Consider the following 22,784-nt stretch of genomic DNA (forward strand, 5'->3'; position numbering starts at 1 on the left):
CTCATAAAGAAATCCTTTCTAACAAAGAAAACAGAAATCGCAGGACATGCAAATGACACAAAAGCCGGAAATAATCTACCTTTTTGTTCATTTCTCGATATACTCACCACAATTCTTTATCACCGTCGAGTCTCCCTCTTTTTATATCGATTTCTCGAAGATATCGAGATAGAGGAGACATCTCGTAGTTACAGGTACGTAGTTCACGAGCGCATCGACAGATGGCGCCACGATCGAGACGCCGCTACCCGTCGAGCGCGCCGCTCCTCTTCGCGGTGGCGTCATCGTCCGTTGCAGGCAGCGCTTGGACAACGCCGCATCGATAGTTCTCCGAGGTCCCGCGACGACCGTTCATTCGTGCACGTCCGTGCCGCGAGTGCCAGTCGCGAGTGTAGTCAAAGGTGCGTTCGTATCCAGTGCGTCGCGTCAAAGGGTTTCATCGTGCGCCCAACCGCGGGCCTCCTGGCTTTGATCTCGCCGGCGTCGCGCCGCGTTTCTCGGAGACTCGGACGCCGCGCGTAGCGGCGAGGAGCGCGCGCGTCACCGTCCACACCTCCGAGGCGATAAACACCACACGCGACCAAAATAAACCGGGAGGCACAGATTTTTGGCGAGCTGCTCGACCGCCGCCGGCAACGGCCACCCCCGGGGCCGCGGCTTTCCCCGAGAATTGGCGCAAATGTGCGCCGAGTCGGCCGAGCGCGTCGACGACCACGTCGGCCGCCTTCTGACGGGTGGTGACAGTCGAACCTTCTCCGTGCCCGAAGGAAACCGAAATCCGCCGCGTCCGGTCGGTGAGGCTATGTGCCGCACTTGAGGACCGCCCGCGACACCCTCAGCCGGACTCTCCGCCGAGAACAGGGTAATTATCCGACCTGCTTCTAACCTAAGTCCCCCTCTTGCCCGAGTTTGACTCTTTTCCCGGTTTGAAGCCTTCCCGAGCCCTTTCGAGACGTCTCACCTCGGCCCTAGACGTACTTCTTCGTCGTCGAGTTTCTACGGCGTGCAGTAGGAGCTACTTCCACCGGTACGCAGTAGAGCTTTTCGAAAGGAGGTCACGCATCTTATGAGAGAAGCTGCGAAGAGCATCGTACGAACGGTGTCTTTCGTCACTGTATATCGGACGAGGATGTTTCGAGCCAGGCTGCGGTAGTTTAACGAGCTTCTTCCAGAGAACTAGTTTAAACTCCAGGAAACGATAGAACTTGGTCTTCCGATAAATAGGAGGAAACGTTATAAGGTTTTTAAACGTTCTTTTACTTCCTTCCTGGGTTTTAAATAGCTCTACTTCAAAGCCCAGGGTTAGGAATAGGTTTGCATTACCGTTTCTATAGAATTGTAGTATTTTAACGAGTATTTAATGGCGTTACTGTCTGGCTCGAATGATTCTTCTCTTATGTGCCTCGATGAGAGGTACCATATTCCTTTTCGCAGGCTTTCGCAATGCAACCGAGTGAATTTGGAATTAATTGAAGGCTATCGCGCGAACGGCTATCACGGTCGGTAGCACGATTTATGTGGTTTATTTATGTCCACGCGGGTATCGCGTTATACTATATAATTTGTAAGTAAGAATGATACTGCGGCGAGTAGAATGTCTTTGGAACGAGATTTCAAGGCGACCGGCGAAAGTCTATTACGCGGTTGGTAACGCAGCCGGTACGTTTTATTCCCGGCACTCGGCGTAATTACGTTATACACTACGTAATCATTATTATTAGGAATAATAGAATTATCATCCTGCCGGTAGAAGTGTCGATACGTTCAATTTACGCCCGCGAGACGCGGTAATTTGCCATTTCCTTCCGGGATAATTAGACTTCGGGTCGGGTCGTTGTCCTTTGCAGAAACTGCGCCCGTGCAATGTACTATTTCCGATACCATTGCACATTTCCCATTCCGAGTGTTTTGTACGCGAAATATATATATTTTTTTTTTTCTTATGCAACGATTTACGATGTCTACGCGGGGCCGATCAGAATCCTCGCAATGGATAATAATTAAAGAGTCGATTTGGGAACGCGTACGACGATTCGCAAGTCAGGAAAGTAGAACGCAATTTTCGGATCGCTCGGCTGAGCGAGAAGTAAAATTAACTAGCGATTTATCGGCCCGTGGAGAGAGTCAACTCGAATTATCGGTGTAGACCCAGACCTATGTTTACCGGTATCCACTCTCCGATATCGACGCACTCGGGACCTCTTATCACGGGAGACCCAACGCCTGCCCGGTTATGCATTTTCGTATTTTTCGTTTTCCGTATGTTTTCACACTTTGCTCGTTGCGACAGCTCCGATAACTCCTCCATGACGCGGTGAATTCTCCTCGGCCGTGAATCGCGACTCTCAATGTCACTCCTGCGCGTATTATCTTCCCGGGAACTTTCGCACCCTCCTAGAATAAAACGGAAAAGATATGTATAAAAATGAAGGAGAGTACATAGTAATAAAAAACATAAAAATGAAGGAGAGTCCAGGCGGAACGTAACGGCGATAATGTTACATCGCGTCTCGTTGCAACAATTGCTCGTTGCTAATCACCTGTACTAACGAACTTTTTCTTTTCTCTTCCAGGGCGGACATTGGACATCTCTTGGGAGGCCTTTTCGGGCTAAGAAGCAAAAATTGAGCGGAACATGCCGATGGTGTTCCTGGACCGGTTGCCGGTCCCGAGTCTTCGCGTCTACACGACCATCAGTGTCGCGATTCTCTCCTGCTCGGTCTACTATGCCGCACAGATAGTGAAGGACCCGGCATGGCGGACAAATCACACGAGCATCGCCGTTCCCGGAGACAACGTCACCGGGAACGGCACGGCAACCGATCCAAGGACCTTCGCCGTGCACCTGAAGGAGCTCCTGGCCTGCATGGTCCAGGAGCCGGGATGCATCTGGGTGAGTCCGGGTCTTCGACGAGTTTCCCCGATTTAATCCACCGGTCTAAACGATCGGACGTTTTGCCCCGTTTTACAGAATCCACGGAACCAGGTACGAACCCGATGTCGAGGCAGAAAGCCGGGGTTATCGCAATGCTTTGTTATTTCCTCGAGAACCAACTCTCTCCGGCGTGGCCAGATGGCCGAAGGAGCATAGATTACGCCGAGCAAACGATACACTTTGCTCAAGGGTCGCGTTATCCGCTTTGCGTGACGTTGGATTTCGTTAATTCATCGTCTCGAGTCGATATCGGCGTAACGCGATAGCACCGATAACGAGCGGGGTCTCATTGATCTGCGCCCTGTGCCGATTCCGCGACTGTCTTGGGTAAAGGTCTTCGGGAGTGGATCGAAATTATTTTTGGAAAGATGAGGTCGGCTGGGTAACACGAGACATTCGGGGAGGCCGACTGGTCCGGTATCGGAGCCGGAGAGATCGATTTTAGATCCTATTAGAGTAACGCTTTAATTTCGATCGCTACTTCGCCGTGGACTTTATACCCGGTTATATCGAGCCCTCGTAATGAAATCACTGCCCGATGATTTCATCGCAGATTAATCGGCGATTGACCGGGATGCCCTCGTGGGACCCAATTCGCGATTTCGCCGCGGCGGGATTAATTCTCCCATGGAAGGGAATTAAGCGTCGAGACGCGGCCCTCTTTTCTCGCTTCCGGCGTCGGTGGTTTTTTCTGGGCTAGGTCGAGCCACCCACGTCGGCCAGCTGACTCACCGATTCTCCGGTTTCTCTCCGCGGCACGGCGAGACCGAGAGGTTGAACCGATTCGTAGAAATCCGCCACGTGGACGTGACTCCCAGGGGCCTTCTCCTCTTCCCTCAACCTGAATCCCGGTAGGGAACCGTGGGTCGGAAACTGAGAGCGAAATTCTAAAGCCGAGGGTTAGGGGAGAATTCACGTTTTCTGGTCCTTTCCTGGCCGTAAAGCCCGCGGCCTGGTTCCTCACGTGCTCGGATATCGAGAGAGAGAAATCAACGGCTCACTGGATTAGTCCCGAGTCGCCGTTTCCCGTGGGTATTCATAATGGGGAACCTCGCGCACCCGCGGAACGACCAAGAGAGGTTTCCGCAACGACACGCGTACCTCTTCTTCCACTTGGCCCGAGTACAATGGGTTTTGAGAAATTCTGAAATCGTACGAGCCGAGTCGCCGGGGAAAGTGCAGGACCCATGCCAGGTCTCGTTGGCTTCTCTCGATTCGTGACTCGCGCCTCGTGACCGACCTCCTCCCGATGAACGTCTGGACGATAGTTCGTAAAATTGAGAAAAAATTACATTTTTATCCCCGTTTCACATTAAAGGCCGATACGAAAAGAAATTCACTCGGGGAGTAAGCACTAGCGGATACGTAAAAGAAAGGAACAAGGGCTTCGCTTTAGCGGGAGAATTTATGCGTACCGTGTAATGAATTTCGCTCCGAAGGTATCAAATCCACGTGGCCCATCTATCTTCCTCGTTTCCCATCAAAAATCCCTGAAACCCGTGGAATCGGCTTTCCGGATGAGGTGAAAAAAACTGGATTATTGTACCTCTCCCTCTCTTTTATTTATTTATTTTTTTTAATCGCGGGGAAGAAACGCCACCCCTGGTGCTCGCTCTGTTATTTTCCTGGGCGTGTATCGATCTAGTGAGCGGTGACGTGTCGCGGACGTCACGGCCAACGACACGTGGAGTTCGAGTTCTCTCTGTTTTTCTTTCCATTCTTCGGTAACGGGACCCGCTCGATTGGCAGGGATCATTTCGAGGAGGTCCTGACGAAGGGAGGTCGATAAGAAAAAATTGGGAAATATTTGGAAAGCCAATTTTCGAGCTACTATTGTACGTCGGGGAACGCGAGAAAGGACACGTGGGTCCTCGACTTGTACGCTGACGTGTATCTTGAAACTAGTCCTTTAGGACTCGTCACCTTGACGGTTACGGGGCTTCCGGGGCGCCAGGACTTCCGCGGTCGGCTAAAATAAAGTGACCTTTTCTATATAGGCTCGCTTACTTGGCAATGAGAAAGTCAAACGCATTAGAGGGCCTCGCCATGCCAGAGGTGTTGCAACGATCCCAACGGACCAATGTCACGGCTGCAAATCGCTCTCTCGCTCGCGCGTGGCTTCTCGCTCGTTAAAGGCCGTTTAACGGGGAGACACGAAATGCCCGGCTCGATAGGATATGCCCTCCGGTGGTTACGGAATTCGGAAACGACGCTAAATCCGCCGGATCTCGATGAAATTCCCAGGGACCGCTGATTTTATTTTTATTGGATTTTTGCCGCGGGTGCGTTTTCATCTCTATTTCTATTTTTAATCCCACCACGTGTTCCGGGCGAAACGCGGAATGGATGCAGGTTGGGGAGGGGGGAAATTGGAAAAATGTTTGTACGGAAAGGAGGAAAGGAAAAACCGGAGGCTGGGAAGAGGAGGGATCTTTCATCTGGTATTCCTTTCGTTTCTTTTTATGCCCGGACTTTTCCCGGAGATTTGGTTTCTGCTCCGTTCTTTATGGTCAATTACTCGCTCCGTATGGACATTCAAGAGTAAACACTGGAACGTGCTATTCGTTCGCTTTCGTAGACTTTCACCTATCTCTTATGTAAAGGCGTCTATTCGTTCCTCGCCATGCCGGGTGCAGCGGAATTGTGCTACTCATTTTAAGGGAAAAAAAAAAAAAGAAAAATGTCGACGGGGCGGCAGATCTCGAGGGGAGTGGAAGCGAATCTTCGGGACGATTGGGACTTTACGTTGAATAATAATTGCGTCGTTAATGGCGGTGATCGGGCCGAATAAAAAATGGGAATTGCGATCGGGATCCGGAAGACCGAGGGGGAGGACGAGTCGATAAAAGGGTCGGTTTACGCCACCTTTGACCTGCTCTATCCAGTCGTTCTTGACCCGGCGTTGTTCCTCTTAAAACCAGTTCCGACCACAACCTCGGTTAAGCTTGAAAAGTGCTTTTGCCTTTCGCTGAAACAAATCCAAAAGACCGCGTCACACCTTGGAGGCTCAGACCGGTCTCTCGCCAGTCTCCGGTCGTTTTTTCACCTCTTTGAGCGAATAAATCCGATCCTATCCTTGCGCTCTCGTTTGTACATCCATTTTATCCTATTTATCCCAGAAAAAAAAATCGTCGTATCAAATTCAGGCAGGATTACATTTTTATAATTTTTTTTTCACGATTTGACGAGTCGCTCGCATCCAATGGCGCGATTCGATAGATTATATTAATATTTTCGGTAGATTATCGAGTTTTCTGAACGTTCGGGTTACAAACTTGATTCGAATAGGTAACTTTAAGTGGTCTCGGTGCTGCGACCTCGCTAAAGAGCCGGCACATGTACTTTTCCGCACCCGAGACTGCACGCGGAAGAGCTCGAGAAGAAAAGTTCCCAGAGAAACCGCGCACTCGATCCGCTACCCTATCGCGTTTAATCCGTTCACGTAACACTGGCAAATGTCGGCCGTTTATGTAACTCTTTGAGAAGAAAAAGAGAAAATGGGGGGAGGAGGAAGAGAGAAATAAAAGTAATCGCCAAATGGGTGTCACTACGTGGGGGGGGCAGAGCAATTACGCGAGGTCGCGCTTCAAACGCGGGAAAGCTCGAAATTCGTTTTATTTTCGGAATTTGCGGAAACGAGTGCCAACCAATTTCGTGGATATTTCAGCGTTTCGAGGAATTCGCGGGGAATTTATTTGGAATTTATACAGGAGATTATATTTCGAAGAGGTGGCTTTCGCGGACGTAACTCGAGGGCGTACCCTGGTGACTTAATTTCCTAATTGGGAACTGGACGGGAAATTTACGGAATTATCGCGGAATTTTTGGGGATCCATTTAGGGTGGACATATCGAACCGCGGTAATCGATTTTAATTTATTACAATTTTTATACGACTAAAATGGGTAATGGGATTTTTTTTTATTCTCTCCGGTTGTTTTTCAAGCAGGGACATTAATGCGTATCAAATGGTACCTTGTAATTTCTGAGTTAGTAACTCCACGAGAAGATTGATAGTCCCCCTGATATTCATGATGATTTCTGCACGAGGTGACGTGTCGGCTATTACGGGGAAAAACGGAATTACTTTTCATTAATTCTTGCGTCGATCTCTCGTTTATTCTGGCTCGATGCTTCCGGGGTTATGGTTGGAGCTACTTTCGTTTTCGAGCAAAGGTTGTCCCAGGGAGAAAGGCAATTTGAAGCACGGTGCACAGACGTTTGTGCGTGGCAGAGGCTATGTAATAAATTTATTAAACTCTAGAAATAATGTTTAATCAAGGGTAGAACCTTTTTTTTTTCTCACGTTGTATCTTTTACCCTTTTGTTTAGACCCTTATCAACATGGCGTACTGCGTGCTGATCTTGCTGGGCAAGTCCATCCAGAAGCTCGTCTTTGGCGAGCTCCGCGTCTCCGAGAGGCAGCATCTTAAGGATAAATTCTGGAATTTCATCTTCTACAAGTTCATCTTCGTCTTCGGGGTCCTCAACGTGCAGTACATGGACGAGGTGGTCTTATGGTGTGCCTGGTTCACGGCTCTGGGCTTCCTGAGCCTCCTGAGCCAGCTTTGCAAGGATCGATTCGAATACGTGAGTGCGGATTCGTTGTTAAGAGAATTTTTTTTAACGAACACCCGACATCGTGGCAACCCACGTTTTTTCCACTGCCAAGGGAGGGACCCCCGGCAGCTCTGGGTATTTTTTCCTATTCATAAACCATGCTAATTTCCGTGTTATAAATTTTTTTTTTAACACTAGGAAAGAACTTCCGGGTTCCGGATGGTGATAGACAGTGACTCGGATTCGCCAGTCACAGGTAACGCAGGGAGTCGCGGATGTGTTTTGTAGGAACAATGCAGGCCGCAAGTGGCATGTCGTGTCAGGATATATTAATAATTATCGACGTAACTCGTATACGAGCGTAGTTTCTGGCGCAGTTGCGCCAGCTGTTGTATACCGCGTTGCAGTTATAGAGTGCGAAATCGGTGCACCCTGTGTGCACGGTGCATAGAGGTAACCTACGGTCTCTCATATTTTGGCAAGGGTGGTCAACGGTCTTCTGGCTGGGTAAAATTTTTAAACGGTAAATTACCTCCGAATATATAAGGTAAAAAATAAATAAGAGCGCCTCGACAATGGGGAACGATTCGAAGCAGGGTTCTTATGCGCGTTTCGATTGATCTCGCTGATCGATTGGCTCCGTTGGGATCGGAAAGGCTGTTGCCGAGGACAAGCACTCGGGTTTAACCTACTTACGACTGTAAAAGTATCGTCTGGTTAACTTGTGCAACTAGATACATTTTCACGCCCGGTAACTCAAGAGAAGACGGCGGTCGCGCCGCTAATAGAAAATTATCTCGACGGAAAGAATAAGGATAGGAAAAATAAATGATAAATAACCGAACGGTATTCCCGTCGTCGAAGATCGTCGATGACTTTGGACGGACGTGCATGGGACGACAAGTCCTTGACACCTTATTCGAAATTCAGCAGGAGTACTTGAAACGAGTGTCGAAGTATCCTTACACAATACTGGAGCATTTAGTCTCTCTACGTTCTTCATCGACCAGAACGGTTCGAGCACTTCGGACGTGCGCCGAGGAATTGTCATCAGAAAATTATTTAGCGACTTATTAATTATTATTTCAAGGGGAGATATTGTCGGAATTTTTTTTTTTTCTTTAGTTTGCATATTTTTACAGGGTAAATCGAGAAGGTTTAGACGAAAAGGATTGAATCGTCTCTATTCTTGGTACAGAGGAATCGATTAAACAAGCTCGAGAGCCTTTACCTTGAAACTGATTGCGCTTAATTGTGATTCATTTTCAGAATTATGAATAGCTTTACGTAAGTCACTTCATTCCCGGGGAAGTTTCGAAAAGGCGTGGATTTTGCAACGATACCGTTTCTGGACGATTCGACCCTATAATAGCAAAATCTGTACCAATCGCCGCTATATCGCAGATTACGAGTCGAGCTTGTGCCAGATCTATTCGTTTTGTGCGAAGCTTGCGCAAACCTTGCAACATAGTCGGTGCAACTCTGTGGTCGGGATAACCGTGAGCTCCGAGATGCATCTTTAATGATAAAGATTATTCCCGGTGGTCGGCTTATCTTGGTTATTTGGAGTATTTTTATAAACTTCTACTCGGACCTTGAGGCCGTAATCGCCGGGGGATTTAGATTCATTCTCGTTACCTGAGACCAGATTCTAAAGTCAGGATTTCGCTTACAACATGTAGACCGGCAGATAAATGTTATTTGACTGTAACAAATTGTAACACCGTCCTCTGTCAGCGGGACATTTATTCGCCTCTAGAGTGCTCTCTTAACTGTGGACACCGGTTGGTTGGTTAAAATTAATTCCATTCGCCGGGAATAAATCCGTAAAATGTCCTAGATCGAGATAACGTCATTTATTCGCTATGAAGATATCCGAGCGAACGCGCAATCCCGGCTTGCAGTACTCGAAAATGCATCTTCCACCGATCCGGGTATTCTGGGCACCTCTGCGTGGCTCCGTCGTTACATTGCGCTGCAATTGCATAATTGGCTAGTTAAAATCATCGGTGGCCATTGGCTCGGACGTTTCGTTGTCAATGTCGAGCGAATGCGCATCCTTAGGCGGGCGGGAAAATGATGGCAGGCAGAACGGTCCTGGTCGAAAAATCGATCATTCCTGGACAGTCGCGACTCTGCGACTGAATTTGTCGGGTCTTGATTTTTCCGTGTACACTCAGCGGATTGCTTAACTCTGCAAATTGGTTCGCTGCCAAGTTCCCTTACGGAACCTTCCAAATTTCGGGCGCATTCGCGAGCGGGGCCTTGAGGGCGTCGAAAATAAATAATCTGCGAAATGACCCAGGCGTCTCCCGGCGCGTGTCGCCTCGACGCCGGTCGTCGGTCGGATTTTCCGATCAATTTCCCGGCTTAATTGGCCGTGACGTTACGTCGTCGTTAAATCTGAGGACGCTTTAATTGTCGCCGAGGAATAACGAAAGAATCCGAACCGAGGTCTCTCGTACAAAGCGTCACCTAAATGTTGTACAAGGAGTGCGCGGGCGTCTTGACGTAAGAGGTCTTGTCATGAATGCCGGATGATTCTTCGACGACCTTCTCGTTACAGGAATGGATGAGGGCGGACGTGTACAGCTAAAGAAGATAAAAAAAGAATAAAAGATATAATAGAAAATGTAGGCAGGAGCTCCCAGAATTTCGGGAAGCGTTTAGACCTTAAGCGAGCTATTTTTGCCCCGAGCGGAAGACGCGTCGTTCTCCGTTATGCAATAAAATAAAGAATCCTGCAATCCCGTTAATTTAATCCAATAGCGTTAAAGAGGTTACCGGGTGAACGGGGTACGTATTGAAACACGTACGTAACTACTGGCATATAAAAGGGTTTCGGGGAGGGATGAACCCCTCGAGTCTTAAATATGTCGCGATGAGTATTATATACTAATTCCCTTGGAAAATATCATTTTCCAAGGGCATCGTACTTGCGATGCAAAATGTAGATGCAGTTTATCGCCGCTGTAGCGCGTTTCATATTTTATTTATGATCGTTAGTGGCCGACTGCCGAATGGGTAATTGTAGGTAAATGGTTCATTGACCGGTCGTTACGCCGGGTAATTCGTCTCTTCGCGTTTAATGTCTCTTGTTTACGCCACCTGTATTTACCGGGAGTTTCGAGGCAAAAGTGGCTCTCCTTAAAAGTCGCATTCGCTGATGCATAATGCCCGTGTCGAGTCGACATTGGGTCTTAACACCTCCTCCATTGTATCCGCACGATTCGAGGCAACGCCGGTGCCATTCTTGCGAGCACGTCCTTCCCCCCTGCTGTTCCTTTTTTTTTTTTTCTTCAACAATGGATCCACCAAGTACGCACTTAAATAATTCATAAACGCGTATCAATTTTAAACCGGTGTCCACCGACTCGGGCAGTTGCCTCTTACGAAGGGGTCGAAGTAAACGCAAGGTTGGCCGGTTGCTTTTATCCTTTTCCGTAATTTTTATTTTTTTTCCTGAGAATATCTCTAGGGGTCGCGATTTCTTGTACGGCGAATTTAAAAGGGTTCGCTTTGATTTTTCTTTTTCCAGCTTTCCTTCTCGCCGACGACGCCAGGGTGGAGTCACGCTCGTCTTCTGGGACTCCTCACCGCCATTCTTGCGCTCTCCTCCTTCATGCTGCTCCTCTGCTTCGCCGCGGCCTTCTTCTTCGTGTCCTTCAACACGTTCGCCTTCATGGCGGCCGAGGTGAGTTACTTTTTGCAGCGCGGGGCCATCGATATCTATTCTCACCTTCCCGAATCCAGAGCGAGGAACCATTTGACCCGTTGGTCGCGGCCACTGGATCCTTGCATTTTTCTGGAATCGTAAAATTATTCCTCCGGTCCAGGTCCTGCCTTGAGAGCAGAGGAATGGCAGGAAATTAGGGTGATTAATTACAATAAGTGGATCAAAGCCACTTGTGGTAACAACCGCCGTTAGAAGCACGCGGGGTAGAGCCGGAGGCGCGTGCTCGCGAAAACAGCTGATCAAATGTGCCCATAATTATGAAAGTGGTCTAAGTCAAAATTAAGAAAAAAAAAAAGAGTTTATCAGTTATTTCACGCCATATTATTTCAAACGAAATTAATTCAATGTAATTTCGAAACAAAAAATATATGACTTAGACCACTTTCATAATTATGGGCACAAATGGTTGCTCCTCGTCCTGTAAGCATCAACGACGCAACATCGGCGATTCGTCGATGTCGATAGGAAATGTTGACCGTCGAACACGTGCTTCCCGCAATACCGCTGTCCCGGTGAGGCGATAACCATTTACTAGGAGCAAAGCGAACTGCCAGGAACCGCTGCCAGTAACTCCACGAGGGTAAGATTCATTGCAGCACAATTGCAGTATTGGCAGCGCTTCGTTTCCGTAGAACCTCGGCCACGGAATCGCTTCGACTCGGGGACGAAAGTGCGCTCGGGATTTAACCTTTCCGCGGTCCGATCGTACATCCGTATTTTTTTTCCCCCATATCTACGAGGTGTTATCGGTTTATAAAATTGCAGGCATATGAATTCATAAATTTACGGAAATTAAATGGCTCGTTCTTGGGCCGGAATGGGGGATGTAGGCGGACGTGCGTTCTCCAGGCTGCATCCATCTTACTGCAGTGCCACCTGCACTGCAGCTTGCACTTGCAGCTCCCTATCGAGTCCAGAGGAAGGACACGAAGACCATTCCCCAGGACGTCGACTCGCTCGATGATATCTCCTCGGATATCAGGACCAACAGGTGTCGATTACGGTGGGAGTGGAGGAGAATGTCGCAAGGACGATGCACATTTTCGGAGCAAATAGCCGATCCTCGAAGATCGTTCCATTCGATCGAAGACGATTTCCACTGCGAGGTTCTGCTCGAAGGTCCTTGCCGGGATGAGATCGCCTTTCGGTACTTCCTGAATTTTTACAAGTTCTTCGGGTCGCTCTAAAAAGAGCTCTCCAACGTTGATTTCATCTTGTTGGGGGTGTAATTAAATATGAGACGATGGATCGTTGAAACCGGGTCGTCTTCTAGGATCAATTGGTCCCGCTGCCGTTTACAGCGTCGATAAGGATAATAAAACGAGGGCGCTCGCAAAGGCGATTTATGGCCATGATATGACGAAAAAAATGACCCGACGTGTTGACTTCACCATTGAATCATATCACGGTGATTGGGACGAAGGTCTTCGTTTGTACGGAGTCGTTGCCCCGTCGAAATCCGACGATATCAGACGGGGTCACCTTTACGTGATAGATTCGTTACCCCCGGAAGATATACGCGATTTAAATCCAATTGAAATTCCTTCCTCGGAATAATTTCATTTAATTCCTCGCCCCGGGGGGAGTATCTCGATTTTCACTTCGCTCGAGCCCCGGGAGTCCTTGAAATTGGAACGATCGCGTAACCGGTAACTGTTCTGCTCTTATTGTTCCAGTTTCCGGATTATGGCGCGCGAGAGGCGAGGTAGAAAAATCAAGGATACCGGAATATTAGAGCTCTTACGAGAGGAGAGGGGAGAGACTTCCGAGGCTCTTTACGTAACGCCGTTCGTTTGTTTTATTTTTTTTTATTTTTTTTCTTCGGCATCGAGTGTACCATCGCACAAGACAATTCGAGTCGTTATCATACCTCCCTCCGGATCCGCAGAAATTTCTTCAAATTACTCCAATGTGAAATCCTGACAATTTTTATCGAATTTCATGTATGGGAAAATTTTTCTTGCCGGGTTGTTGTGGCTCTTCTGTTTTTTATTATGTTTATTATATTTATTATATTTAGGTCGCCGAGGTGTCGTTCCTTGGCGCTGATTTCGTGATTTCCGAGTCATCCCGCTGTTGAAATAGTGGGTCTTTGCCGCTATGTACTCTTTGACGTTTCCAACGCAGTCAATCACGAGCCGAAATCTCGCGGCAATTGCCTCGTTGATATGTCGGTATTAAACGGTCGGGAACTGGCCGTTGAACTCGCTGGTAAACAAGCATATTACGAAATCATTTCGAGAATGGTCCTAGACGCATTCAGCGATGTCCAATGACACCTCGGGTTTTCGATTTCTGGGCAGATTTTCACTTTCTTAATTGACATCCGAGATGTGCTAAAAGCGTCCCTCGCCTTGTAGAGCTATTTCTGCCTACTTCAACGTTTGTTTATAATTCAACGAATTATTTGATTGACGGGAAGGTCAGGTGGTCGGAAATAATTTTACCTTGAAAACGTGATCGGTTGAACGGTCTCCTATTCTCATTTTATGAGTCGGCTGCGAGAAAAAGAAAAAGAATGCGAAAAAAAATGAAGTAAAAGGTGCCAGGAGTATGGAGCGCATTTTCCGGTCACCTTTGCATTGCAACGTGTAATACGATTTTGTTGATTGGCCATGATCGTTAATAATCCCCGTTTAAGATTACGACTAGACGGAATTCCAGGCGTACGTTATCATTTTCAACATGACGCGAGGCTTTCATAATTGATATCCGAGAATGTCACCGTTTCCTTAACGCTGCCATTCGTCATCGTGACGAACGCGGTTTTTCAGTATCCTTGAATAAATGTCCTTAACTTCAACGTAATGGAAAAAAAAAAGAAAAAAAAAGAACAGTGTTCAGTATGCCTTTAAAAATGATTAATAATAGAAACAGTTGTATCTACGGTTAGTTATCGTGTAACGGATTACTGTATCGACTTTGCATCGATCACCTGAAAATTAATGTACGTTCATCGCCATCTCCTACGATGATTAATTCCATTACGATTGCAATTGTCCTCCGCATTCCGTGTCACGTCTCGCCAGGAGATTCTCTCCACGTAGGAAATAAATAATTCTTGTCCCTGCCGTGTTTCTGGCGTCATTAGTCTCTTTTGCCTTCGTCACCAGTGATGCAACCGCAATAATGTCGGTACGATTAGGAATGAATCCGTCATTCATTTCGCGGGTTAAATTTCCCCCCTAGAGAAAATCGCCCGTTTCTTAATTGGCTCTCGCTTGCGGTTCCTGCAATCAGATGGGAAAAGGAAATAATCGATAATCAAAAAACCCGTCTCGTCTTCTACCTTTTGCGCTTTTTCGCGCTTTTTCGCGCTTTTTCGCGCTTTTTCGCGCTTTTTCGCGCTTTTTCGCGCTTTTTCGCGCCTTCGCTACTCCTCGCGGATTTACGTACCGCGAATCGGCGAGGGCGTCGTAACTCCGTCGTCGTTAATTACAAGTGCGTCGCGCACAATCTCGATTACGAAACCGCCGACGTACTCGCCGGCCTCTGTCCTGGTGTTCTCCATAAGCCCGAAGGCAGTAACTCTTTACCTATTTGACAAAAGCTGGCGCGAAATTTCCATTCCGTCGTCGGCGAAAGAAACGCCCTCTGGCATTCTCTGCCGATCCCTTTACATCCTACTTTTGATAAACGATTTCCCCCGTGATCCTTGTACGCGCCTTCGTACGCAATTTTATGTACATGGAGAGGATGCTCGCAAGCGAGATTGAAAAAAAAAAAAATGTCCGTTCACCCCAATACAAACGTGATGGAAAAAGAAAATTTTGCCAAGCATTTCTAGGCTTATTTTTTAGATAAGTTATCCAGAAAACCTTGGGCCGTTCAAGTGATAGAGACACGAAAAAAAAAAAAGTCCGTTCACCCCAATACAAAGGTGATGGAAAAAGGAAATTTTGCCAAGCATTTCCAGGCTTATTTTTTAGATAAGTTATCCAGAAAACCTTGGGCCGTTCAAGTGATAGAGACACTGGTGTTACCGGTGCATATCAAACGACAGGGGAACGGGTACCATCGGGTAACCGTTACACGACATGAGACGTAACGGTGTTTCTCGTTACCTGAGAAAGGAGACGTGCGGCATTGCGATAGGCTTCTAAAGTGAGTCACAGGCCTCGTTTGATAACACGAATATGGGTATTTTGCCGATAGCGCAACTGGGGATCCACGGCCGAGTCGCCTCGTTTTAGCCTAAACTTTCGGAATTTCTTTCTTCCCCCGGTTGATGGTCATATTCCCGTTCAAAGTGCACGAGGAGATACCGATGCGGATTCTGCAAGACGAGGAATTAATTTACGCTAATTATTTATTCCACTGTGTTCGTCGACGATTACCCGAAGACTTCGAGCCAGGGTGTTGGATCGTTGCGCCAGATTTCCCTCTGTGTATTTTTATCAGTTTTCTTTTGGGGGACGAGGAACGCGCAGATTGGCCTGGAAACGTATCTGGGGGAATCGAAGGTCCGGGTTGGCAACCTTCGGCGATTTCAGTGTCCTCTCGGTTCCATATCCCGGCCTCGTAATCGACACCCGAAGTGACACTTCTTTCCACTCCGAGTGTGTCCCGATAATTCGAGAAAGTCGGCAATCTCTCCGATGAGTCGATAGTGGCTCGTTCTCGGATGGGAAATAATTCCGAATGCAGATGGTGTCGGACCATTAGGATGACTCCGCCGATAAATCGTATTTTTCCTTCGGGAAAGAATTGCCCCGTAATGCGTGGCGCTCATAACCTCGCCGAGTATGATTGATGGTTTAAATCTCAAGCCGGGATTTTAAAAACCTCCAGACAGATGAACGCGCCTCCCTTGTTGACTTTTAACGGTGGCTCCTCTCCTCTTTCTCCGATATAATTGTAACAAGTCATTGGCTCTGTTAAACTCCGATAGTCGGTGTCCAAGAACCAGTTTACGGGGTAAAAGTGCGTCGTTGGGGCTGATAGTAGCAGGGCTTGCGCGATAATTGCCTTATTCGAGTAATGGGAATAAATGAATAAAAAGGGGGATTAATCGGCCAATAGGAAGATTCCCAGGAGAATGCAAAGTCTCAACAATGGATGGAGTCGGTGGGGCGATTAATCCTGGATCGGTGTCACCGCCAAAAACTCGTCGAAACGTCTCGGTACACCTTTCGGCTGCAGTCTCGTTTACGCTTGATACGAGTCTCGCCGGGGGTTATGCAATGGTTTAATAATTATTGCGCAATCCCGGGGCACGAATATGTTCAGGCTTTCTTTTGCTTGTTCCCACCGGGTAACCCACGCGAGCACTCCCCGGTACTTTTCTGCGAAAGTTTACATCCGCACGATATACCACCTTCGGGCATGTCGCCATGCGTCAATGAAGTTGAGCAAGAACCGGAAACGACGAAATTTCTTTCGCTTCCTGGCGCACCACGCAACGACCGCACCACTCGGTTTCCTCGTTAACACCGTAACGTCGATTCCTTCACCCCGTAATTACCGAAGTTAGTCTTGAGGCCTCCTAATTCCTGATTTTATTTCGATCGCAGTGCATACTCCTGGGAGTGCGGACGATCCACGTGATGCTGCGATACGCCATACACCTGTACGACACACGTGGAGCGGGCACCTCGTCGCCAAGGTCCTGGGACAAACGCGGATCTTTGGCTTATTACACCGAATTGGCCTCCGAGCTGACCGTTTTGGCGGTGGACCTGCTTCATCACATCCACATGCTGCTGTGGAGCAACATCTTCCTCAGCATGGCTTCCCTCGTAATCTGCATGCAGCTGAGGTACCTCTTCCACGAGATACAGCGCAGGATAACGAAGCACAGGAATTACCTGGCCGTGCTGAACCACATGGAACAGAAGTGGGTATCGGTCCATGGAGTGTCCTAAAATTAAAGAGACACTCGACAGCGTATAAACAAAAGCGATCGGAGGCTTTCAATGATACAATCGTCTCCTTCCAGCTACCCCATGGCATCGGCGGAAGAGCTCGCGGAGAACTCGGACAACTGCGCCATTTGCTGGGAGAAGATGGACTCGGCCCGGAAGCTGCCTTGCGGTCACCTCTTCCACAATTCCTGCCTGCAGTCTTGGCTCGAGCAGGACACCTCCTGTCCGACTTGCCGACAGGCCTTGAGCATGCAGGCCAACCACAGGGAGAGCACCCCGGAGATACCGCCGGAAACCCAGCCCCCAGCTAGGAGGAACGAGAATCACTTCTTCCACTTCGACGGCTCCAGATACGTGGCCTGGTTGCCGAGTTTTTCGGTCGAGGTCACGCATAATCGACCTCGGGCCGACATCCTTACCCTGGCGCACAGCAATTCCCAGCTGGACGCCATGGCCAGACAGGCGAGTGTCGAGGAACTCGAGATCATTCCGTGAACCGACCCCGAGGAACCCATCGGTAACGTGGATCCTTTCACAGGTGCAGCAGCTGTTCCCGCATTACCCCAGGAACATCGTCCTGGAGGACCTCAGGGTCACCAGGTCGGTCGAGCTGACCATCGAGAACATCCTGGACGGCAGGTTGACCCTGCCTTATCATCTTATCGAGGAGCCGGAAGCGGAACCAGTGTCGAGAACGCAGACCACCACCACCCACGTTTGGCCCAGTCCGTTGACCCAAAACTCCTGGGACTTGAGGTTTGCCATTACTCACCGCTTATCGTTTAATTAATATTTCATTAGGCGGCCAATCGATATCAAAACGGCCCATTCGATTCAAGCTCGAATGACCTTTCCCCGCTCGTGGAGAACATGGCGCGATAGTCGAATGCAATTAAGCCGTACAATGTAAGTGCCAATAATTGAGATATTTTATATATATATATATATATAAAACCAGCGTTAAAGGGCAACGCTAAACCGTGCATTACGGAATCAAGTGCAAATCGGTCTTGAAGACTGGTTCTAGTCAAGGTAAAAACTAGGGCAGATCCGTGCACCTCGTGTCGCAAGATCGGGATGTAGTGTGGAATAACGGATCCTGTGTGTATATTGAATGTCGAGGTACTTAGACTCATGAACACGTATATCCAGACGTCAGATCGCTCTAACGGGTACTTGCTGATTTATCGCAATCGTTTTTGCGTTCGCATTTAAAGGTTCGGGCATTAACGTTCACGTGGTCCGGAGTTGCTCGAGGCGATGATTAACGGTTGAACGTCGAATCGTTGGCCGATAGGTCAAGAACCGAGGATCATCGAGATTCGCGATACTGAAGATGCCTTCCAATTTCAGCGGAGAGGAGCCCTCCAGCCTCGGCGGACGTTTCTCGAAGTCCTCGGCGGAAAGGGAGCGCATCCTTCGACGCCGGAAGGAGCACATGCTGCTGACGGCTCGCCGGAAGTACCTCGAGAAGCACCGGAAGTCGGAATCCGAGCCCGCGGTCCCGTCCCCGAGGAGGACGATCGAGTCCACTTCTTAGAGGAGCATTTATTAGACGGGCGATCCGTTAATGGCTGGGTCCCACGACTTAATAATTAAGTAAGACTTAATAGTAAGAGCTGTCGCTCAGCTGTGACGCTTACGGAGAGAACTCTGCTCTCGGGAGTCTGGGGCTCCATCGAGACGTGGACGAACGTCAGTGACGAAGAGCACCCGGCCCTTAGACTCATCCTGGGGGCGATTTCTATTTTGCGGGGGAGGCACGCGGTGCAACGTAGGCGCGCCGTTTTAGCGCATCCGTCAGCTATGCTTTACGTCGACGCAAAATATGAATTACGAGCGAGCTAGCCGAAAGCACGGCCGACCCGACTCGTGTTTTCGGCCGATCGTTCTTTCCGTGCACCGGTGACACCGAAGTAACGTCAATGTATGGTCGGCCGTCGATAAAAACGTATCAGCGTCGAATGGTCGAGCGGTATAATCCGGATTACCAAGTGGTCCAATCCGTACCTACCGTACCGTTGATAACGCGATAACGGCGACACGGCGTTAACGCGTCATCGATTATAGTCGACCTCGACGCTGGGGGAAAACGCCGAATGCTAACCGAAAGAACGGCAAAATGCGCACCGTGCTTTCGAGTTATCCTAAAGGCGATATTCTTACCCTTGCCGCACAGGGATATTAAGCGATGACGCTTTTGAGGTTGCAGGATCGTCGACATTCGTAGCGTGACGACGAAAGTCGTTGCAGAGGCCTGGGAAAATCCCGTTTTGTTTTTTTCTTTTGTGGAATCTACTTTTAGGTTGCTTCTTTTTTTTTTTTTTGATGAGCAATAGGCCGCGAGATGCGCGAGACTACCTATTATTATTTAGTTTTATCTTGTCAGAGAGATGTCAGGCGATTGGGACGGATGTCATGTCCATCTCCGTTGTGATTTTGTCACCAGGCCCTGAAGTCCTGCGAATAGATGTCCTCTGCGACTGTCGAAAGTCCGTAAAAAATATCCCATTGTTGCGGTAAGCATCTCGGAGAGACATTGAGTTACGGAGGTGTATCGGGCACGCGAAAGCACGATAGCTGGAAGAGGAATGAATCGAGACGCGGAGGGGAAAGGGCGGCTGTGTCTTTTACAGGAAGTTTTACTTAAACCAGTGGCAAATCTCAAGTAGGACGTTTGTAATCGTATTTAGGCGAACGAACCGATGAGCGGTCGCATCGAGAGGGACTTTGGGGTGTCGGAAATAAAAAGTCGTGACCACTTGGGGTCTCCCTCCGTGATGTCGGCAGGATTTTATTTTAGCATAATGTCTGTCAGCCGATTTACCGTCTAATCGTCATCGACGTGTCCCGGGGCTGGAAAGGGGAAAGAAGGAGGAAAATAAGCAACGCGTCGCCGCGAGTCCATCCCTTTGACCGATCGTTTATCGCGTCTCCAATTGTCGTGGCCGTTGATAACGCCAAACCGCCCTTCGTTTGTTGTATCTTCGTCGTCCGACCGTGGTTTGCGTCTCGTTAATTCACGGTTCCGACCGCGACGCGTACGATTTAACAACGGGGCCATTCTAACGTAACGTTCGGTCTTGTCGGAAATTGCTAGGACGCTCGCTCGAGAGACGAATTATTCCAGTATTTAATGTTAAGCCACTTTCGTTGATTCGTGGACGACCGATACTCAGATAGACTTTGCGTTTGCCAAATTAGCAAACTCGTGTACAAGAAATTCAACTTCCCGCGGACGGGGAACTCCCTCTTCGGGCACCTTTGAATGGACCTTGGATCGAGTTTCTACCCTAAATCGGATAAAGGTAACAATAGGGGAGGGAAGAGGACGTCGATCGTTCGCAACGAGCACGATATATTTCCCGAGAGGTCCTCGGTGTCCCTTTAATAATTTATTCGAGGCAGCGTACGTTGCCAAATAATGATTCGGCGGGAATTGTTACAGTTCGGAGAGACTCGATTGTTCTTGGGCGCGCGAAAGGACGCGATAGAAGATACTCTAACTATGTATAATTATAAGCTAGTATAGTTCGGTTGCTCTCCAGCATATGGATCACTTTATTTAACGATTCCTCGAGTGTAGTCAGGAGCTTTGATAACGAGCGTAGGAAGAGTTTCGAGGTACCTTTTTCGATTCGATATTTACTCTATGAAATTGAAGCTTGCGCGTCTTGACTACGTCGTAACTTTTCTCAGTGCATTATACATACATACATACATACATACATGCGTATATATATATATATTTTTCTTTCTTCTACACGCCGGACGGTACGCCCTTCGGTTTTCCTAGTTCGCTTTTGTGATATAAAGGAAACTTAAGTGTGAATATACATATTTACGTCCTTGCGTTCGGTTGTACCATTAAATGCGAAAATGGCGTCACGAGTACCATACGTGAACTCGCGAACCGTTCGGAATTTATTCAAAGTCAGATATTTAAAGTCGAGTCGATATCTACGATAATAAGGAACGAGAATTTTAGTGGTGGTATCCCGTGTTTATTCACTTTCATTAGTATTAATCGAGCTATTTATTTTGTAGAGTTTTAAGCAACGGAAATAGGCGAAAGCGAGGCGATTACGCTGCGTTGGGGAGATACCGACTTCTTTTTTGTGTACGGCCCGATGGGCCAGTTGACGTTTTAGCATTTTTGCGTGATGGCTTCTTGCAGGATGCACTTTGGGAGGCGAGTGCTTTCAAGACTGTTCTTATCGAGCACCTGCGTAACTTTTTTTAAGGACATCCATTCGATCGTTACACTTCGGACACCGAGCCTGAACTCCGATCTTAATTGTCGTACCGGTCAAGAAGCTGTCAGTGTTTCAGAGTATACTTTCTAAAGGGTCCGCGTCTTAACTGTTTTTATTGGTTTCTTTTATTAACGCTAAAGTTTTGTCCGAGATAGTATCGAGGCTCGTTTTATTTTTACAAAAATTTGTCGTTCGCAGAGTCGAGAGCTAAGGTTTTGCGACCCTATGAAATTATACCCTTGTATATCGTTTATCGATCCTTCCATTAATATCTTGTAAATATACATTGAGATAAGTTCTACGTTCTTTCCTGCTTAATAACCTGTCCCATTACTTAGCATTGTAACGATATGTAAGGCAAATATATTATATTATAGATTGGTCTAGTTACGTTACTTAACTCCTCATTGAGTCTGACGCTTCTTTGACATTTTATAGTTTGAATTGCATTGAAGGTGTAAAAAAAATATCTTGCAAATTTCACGAGGAACATATATTCAAAAATAATTTATTACACGAAAGCATGACAGGTTTGGTGCAAAACGGAGATACAAAATCATTGTTTTATCCAATGAAATTCATGACCACGATATGTAGGATAATATGGGCAAATATGAAGTCGGCGAACCCCCGTTCCGGACTTATCCCATGAAATTGGCTTTTATTCTGGGAGTTTACTTGCAGCCGGAGGCAAACTGAAACAAAATATATATACAAATAGTATACTAAACTTCCATCTAGACGGTATAAAATATTCTTGTTTTATCAATTTGATACGAACGAAGAATACAAGATGCACGTTGCGTGGACTTGTTAATCCTAGGACTTGACAGTTATACATGCTCAATAAATATAATGGTACATACCTCCAAGGATGAAGCAAGACACGCAGGAAATGAATCCACTGAGAAAACTATTGAAAGGGAACGTGCCTACCAGGCAACAGTATACAAACTGAATGACACCCGTCAAGAATACGTACAGCAAGTACGCATCGATGATTTTCAATTTCTTCGGGGTACCTCTCGAGTACTCTTGCCCGAATTTTTCGACAACGGCTATGATGGACATTTTTTTACGATTTTTGTTCCGAATTGCCGAAAGCTTGCGAATTTCAATTGACACGAGCAACAAACGACGCGTGGCAGACCGGCGACCAGAGATGAGTTGGGAAATTGGTCACGGTTGGGTCGCGCGATCGCGTTCCGTGCTGCCCTCAGTGGAGAGTGCGGGTGGCTCGCGCACTTGCCACCAGATACCCCCCAGAGTGGCGGTCCTCATCTTTGCAGTTATAAAAATATATCACTCGATAACGACATTTTCTACTCTATCGACTGTGAGCAATACGTCCGTTCATTCACAGATTGCAGCACAAACGCTGAACTGAACGTCGTTTCACCGAGTTACAAATAAAGTTTGTAACCCCCCAAAGTG

General features: G+C 47.7%; 2 protein-coding genes across 3 annotated transcripts; one reads left to right on the plus strand and one right to left on the minus strand.

Moving 5' to 3' along the window:
* Positions 1 to 311: 311 nt before the first annotated feature.
* LOC105695244 (E3 ubiquitin-protein ligase AMFR) lies at positions 312 to 21,651 on the plus strand. Of its 2 annotated transcripts, XM_012416615.2 has the most exons (9): positions 312 to 862; positions 933 to 1,027; positions 2,574 to 2,893; positions 7,267 to 7,524; positions 11,033 to 11,188; positions 16,744 to 17,066; positions 17,169 to 17,556; positions 17,633 to 17,850; positions 18,448 to 21,651. In XM_012416615.2, exons 3-9 carry the CDS (start codon positions 2,636 to 2,638, stop codon positions 18,632 to 18,634), a joined length of 1,788 nt encoding a protein of 595 aa, XP_012272038.1. In that variant the 5' UTR covers positions 312 to 862; positions 933 to 1,027; positions 2,574 to 2,635; the 3' UTR covers positions 18,635 to 21,651. The 2 variants fall into 2 exon arrangements, with proteins under 2 accessions (XP_012272038.1, XP_012272037.1); XM_012416614.2 differs by lacking the exon at positions 933 to 1,027.
* Positions 21,652 to 21,824: 173 nt separating this feature from the next.
* On the minus strand, positions 21,825 to 22,521 carry LOC105695247 (dolichyl-diphosphooligosaccharide--protein glycosyltransferase subunit DAD1). Its single transcript, XM_012416626.2, has 2 exons — positions 22,217 to 22,521; positions 21,825 to 22,045 (listed from the first exon to the last, which is right to left on the minus strand). The coding sequence occupies exons 1-2, from the start codon at positions 22,419 to 22,421 to the stop codon at positions 21,915 to 21,917; spliced, it is 336 nt and encodes a 111-aa protein (XP_012272049.1). The 5' UTR covers positions 22,422 to 22,521; the 3' UTR covers positions 21,825 to 21,914.
* Between the last annotated feature and the right edge of the window lie 263 nt (positions 22,522 to 22,784).

The sequence above is a fragment of the Orussus abietinus genome, unplaced genomic scaffold (genome assembly GCF_000612105.2).
Source record: "Orussus abietinus isolate OABI.00-Male unplaced genomic scaffold, Oabi_2.0 scaffold47, whole genome shotgun sequence".
Taxonomy (NCBI): Eukaryota; Metazoa; Arthropoda; class Insecta; order Hymenoptera; family Orussidae; genus Orussus; species Orussus abietinus.

Excerpts from the sequence above, each read along its gene's own strand:
- LOC105695244 (XM_012416615.2), top strand. The coding sequence starts at position 2,636 with ATGCCGATGGTGTTCCTGGACCGGTTGCCGGTCCCGAGTCTTCGCGTC. Across the intron at positions 2,894-7,266 it reads AGGAGCCGGGATGCATCTGG|ACCCTTATCAACATGGCGTA; the intron begins GTGAGTCCGGGT and ends CCTTTTGTTTAG. Across the intron at positions 11,189-16,743 it reads TCGCCTTCATGGCGGCCGAG|TGCATACTCCTGGGAGTGCG; the intron begins GTGAGTTACTTT and ends TTTCGATCGCAG.
- LOC105695247 (XM_012416626.2), bottom strand. The coding sequence starts at position 22,421 with ATGTCCATCATAGCCGTTGTCGAAAAATTCGGGCAAGAGTACTCGAGA. Across the intron at positions 22,046-22,216 it reads GTCTTGCTTCATCCTTGGAG|TTTGCCTCCGGCTGCAAGTA; the intron begins GTATGTACCATT and ends ATTTTGTTTCAG.